At 41.9% G+C, this 4382-nt stretch overlaps 1 protein-coding gene across 1 annotated transcript in view; it reads left to right on the top strand.

The window, feature by feature from the left end:
• Positions 1-340, top strand: part of LOC114637792 (60S ribosomal protein L24-like) — a 4157-nt gene extending 3817 nt beyond the window's left edge. The window contains exon 3 of the mRNA XM_028786064.1: positions 180-340. Coding sequence (XP_028641897.1) covers positions 180-302 — 123 coding nt within the window. The 3' untranslated portion in view covers positions 303-340. The remainder of the gene's footprint in view (positions 1-179) is intronic.
• The last annotated feature ends 4042 nt before the right edge of the window (positions 341-4382 follow it).

Raw genomic sequence — 4382 nt, 5'->3', positions numbered from 1 at the left:
ACTGGCAGTCGGGGTCAATTCAGCTCCTGCGTGGGCATGCGAATTGATCGGCAGCTAGTTGTCACGCCCTAATAAATAACCTCGCAATTGCTCCGGTATATGGTGTCTCGAGTAGATTACTGGGTGGTCGCGACTTTCTGAGACTTGAGAGAGGGTCTCCCCTCTGCGGAGGTCTTCAGGCTAAGCAGGCATCAAAGAAGACAGCTATGGCTGCTGCCAAGGCCCCCACAAAGGCAGCTCCTAAACAAAAGATTGTGAAGCCTGTGAAGGTCTCTGCTCCCACAGTTGGTGGGAAGCGCTAATTTGGTAGATCAGAGTTTGAAATAAAGATCTGTCTTTAGGTGGTGCCTATTGATTTTTTTCTCTCTCAACAAAAGCATGTATTCTTTCTTAGGGCAGGGCATTTTAGTCACAGACTGTATGCTTAGCTTGACTGACTTCCTAGGTCCAATCTCTGTCTAAAAATGTTTATTTCTCACTTGTATGGTGACACACAATTCTAGCACTCAGGAGGCAGAGGCAAGTAGATCTCTTGAGTTCCAGGACATCTCAGCTACAGTGCCTCCTAATACAACCTTAGTTGACAAGATGGGAAACAAAATGATATGGCTGAGAGCTGTGTCTGGAGTGTGGCTATGATCCCAGCACTTGGGAGACATGAAAAGAGTTCAAGGCCAGCCTTGGTTCCATGTAAGCGCTTAACTCATCACTCCTAAAAATTTAGAGTTTTCAGTGCTAGGGATCAAACACAGTCACATGTGTATGGCAAGCATTAAAGACTAATTTTCCATTGCAAAAAAGAAGAAGAAGAAGAAGAAGAAGAAGAAGAAGAAGAAGAGGAGGAGGAGGAGGAGGAGGAGGAGGAGGAGGAGGAGGAGGAGGAGGAGGAGGAAGTGTGGGACTGTGTAAGGGTATCCTGGGTCATGGTGGAGCAGGTGCCTAGAACCCTGAGACTACAAATTCTGGGTAGGATTCTGTGTGAGAACCGGCAGGAGTTTGGCGCCCCCCAGAGCCCAGGATCCTGAAAAACAGCCATAGTCTCCATAGAATTACTTAGGCCAGGCTATAGGCCTCAGGCCCTAGGGATTTACATACTAATGAAGGCCAGAGGGCAGAACAAATTAAACATGCCTCCCCCAGATCCTCCCCCAATCCTCCCCCTTTCTCCCTCCCTATATGACTCGGGACTGTCCTGAGTTCTGGGGGGTACGCCTAGATCCATCTATCATCCGCCATGACAATAAACCTTTTTGGAATCAAGGACTTCCTCGTGTTATTGGGGCCTGTCACCACCAAGGCCTCCAGGCCGTTGGAACCATGGGATTCCTCCCGAATGTGAGACCTGCCACAGCGGTGGAAGCCCTTCCGGGGGCCCCCACCACTGTGGTGGCCTTCTTAAATTTTCCCCACAAAGAAGCCAATGTCCACTCTTAAAAGCTTCACTAGACAGCAGTTCACACGGATGACTATGTTTTTTTTTTCATTTAAACTAGCATAATGATTTTCAAGCCAAATGATTAGAATTATGTACCAATTTCATAGCAATAAATACAAACATATTTTAAGCATGTTTAAGTGTGTAGTAAAATATAAGTAAGAAACTAGTCTACAATTCGTTATCCTTCTGGTGTTAGTGTTTAATACAAAGAATACAAGAGATCAACAATATATATCACACAAATTGTTCACCATTAATATTTTATTTTACAAGGTGAATAATGTATTTTGAATATAAAGTATTTTTAGGTTGGAATAATGGCTATTTTTTGGTAGACTCAAAAATTTCCAACGTTGCTGCTAACTAGCTGAGCTACTTGAGTTAGGAGACTTGGGTGTATCTCCAACACTAACCAGCCACCAAGGGGCACTGTCATCTTTGAGATAGCTAGACCAGGAAATTGCATGTGAATGCGCAACAAGCTGTCTTGGAAAAGGACAGATCCCAAAGATCCAAATGATAGGATGCCAGGTGTTGGACTGGCTGCTACCAGTGAAGACAGATGTGACAGCTGAGACTTCAGCCTGCTTAGGTGAGAGGCTGGAGATTGTTGCATGTTCCATGGATCTTGGGCTATCTAAAATTTAGGCCTCTTCTCTCTGAGATAAAATGCATGCTCAAGCCCGTGCGCGCACTCACACACACACACACACACACACACACACACCAAGATTTCTTTGCTCTACATTTTTCTGTCTTTCATTTGGCTCCCTGGACGCTCTCAGTTTTGTTGTTGCTATTGTTGTTTGGTTTTATTGCTGGACTTGGAGTCATCAGCTATATAAAGACACAGAGACACTTGTATATTTTAAAATCTTAGGCCTTTAACTTGGGCTACCTCCAGTTAGTCTAACCAGAGTAACTCTGCGAACATCCCACCAAGTGACCTGGTCTACCTCTCTGCTCATGTTCGCCCCCACCCACCTCTGTGTCTGCTGGCTCAATCCTCCCGGGCCTGATTCTACCCACTGAGCTCATCTCTGCCTAGACATCCTGCCTTTCCTCTCCTGCCTCAGCCATTAGTCATCAGATCTTTATTCAACCAATCAGAAGGTGATAGAGATATATATTTACAAAATACTGAGGCAGGTGATGATTAATTAAAAATGACAATACCAAAGTCTGGACAGTTCTCACTTCTCTGCCAGTACAAAAATAAACATTTGAATAATACAAAGACAATCTTTATACAGTGCACAAAAAGATTACTCCCAGATGTTTGTGATTGCTATAACATAGACAGGGTAAAGAAAAAGAGCATTCTAAGGCCATCTCCCTCCAACCTTGTTTTCTTTTTATGTGTTTGTATCTTGTGTGTGCTATTCTCTAAATTGCAATGGTTTAAATATAAGTTACATGTGGTAAATTACAGAGATGCTCTCCTAATCCATGCAGCCCAACTGGTATCCCTCTTTAAATGGGAAATTCATCTTGTGAACTATCACATTGTTTCCTAAGTAGATTGAGAAATATAATAGGTATGGATACATTATAAATTTGGGGGAGGGGTCAGAAAGAATATTTAAGAAAAAAAGCAGAAGCTAGATACGCGGAGAGGTCAAGATATTCCCTTGCTTATATAATTATTAGCAGTTATCTTAAGCTTCTCCAACACATGAGCCTCAATATATACTACACTGGTAGAATTTTGTACGGATAATCTCCTATGCACTGTGTAGAAGCATTGCCAGTCCATAAAAAGTGTATAGCCCTTAGCAAAAGGCAAGAATTAGAAGGTGCGAGTTCTAATAGGGAAATGGAAACTCTGAGAAATAGTCAGAGGTGGGGAAATTTTACCATGGGCTTGGAGGACACACAGGAAACTGAGGTAGAGGTAAATAGCTATGTGGCAGAAATAGACTAGAAGAGATGGATCATATAAGTTATGAGCTACTCAGGGAACAAGCCAAAGCTTATGGCATAGGCATTTATTCATAAACAATTAAGTCTCAGAATCATTATTCTGGGAACAAAGAGGGCAGGTAGGAAAACTCATGGCTACAGTCTTTATTTGTTTTGGATGGCAGGTCCTACACAAACATGCTATGATTTACCAGGAAAATGCAGAATCCATCAAGGTCAAAGGTTATTAAGGTCATGCGGAGTCACATAGGTAAGAACATGGTCAGTAGGCTCTCCTTCCTTACAGTTGCTAACAAGTAAATAACACAGAGAATTCGAGTCTCCTTTAATAAGAGCAACTGTTCCAAAAGGTTTCTTCTTTCCTATTGTCACTAATGAAGTAAAAAAAGATTAAGTAATTCCAGAGGATGCTCTTGGGATGGGTGATACAAAGGGACCATGGAGGTGTTCGAACATGCTCTTTTTCTCTTCTAAGGAGGTAACAAAGCACCCTGAGATCCTATGAGTTTAACCCAGACTTTAAAGAAGAGCATGCCTGATGTATTTCTTTATTTGAATCTTGCCTGAAGTTAGACTAAAGGATAAAAATGTGATCTCTAGTGGAAAATATAAAATATAATATCATAATATCCTCTCATTTGACCTTCTGTTAGAAGGGATGACACTCACTTGTTAAACTTTTCTGTGGCCTGGCTCCACTTGTAGACTCACTAGTGTGGATACAGGTTTCCAAATAGTTGCTTCTAACTCTCAAGTGTAGCCAGGGTAGATCTCAAGTTAAATACTAGTAAACACATATACTTTTCTTAGTTTGATCTCCCTTGATCATGAGTACTGCACCATGAATTTATAAAGTTTAACAACGTTTAAAGAGGATAACTCTTCAAAACCAAGTGTCTCTGATAGAGATCTAATGGGGGAAATGTTTTGGTCTGTTGTCAATCCCATTTCCAATGCATGGCAGAGCAGATAAGATACACCTGAGGAAGCTATGCAGGCTAGAAAGAGGACAAATGCTTTG

The sequence above is a fragment of the Grammomys surdaster genome, unplaced genomic scaffold (assembly GCF_004785775.1).
Source record: "Grammomys surdaster isolate TR1022 unplaced genomic scaffold, NIH_TR_1.0 100, whole genome shotgun sequence".
NCBI classification, from domain to species: Eukaryota; Metazoa; Chordata; class Mammalia; order Rodentia; family Muridae; genus Grammomys; species Grammomys surdaster.
Note: the sequence above shows the minus strand (reverse complement) of the source record. Positions and strands in the feature narration are given on the sequence as shown.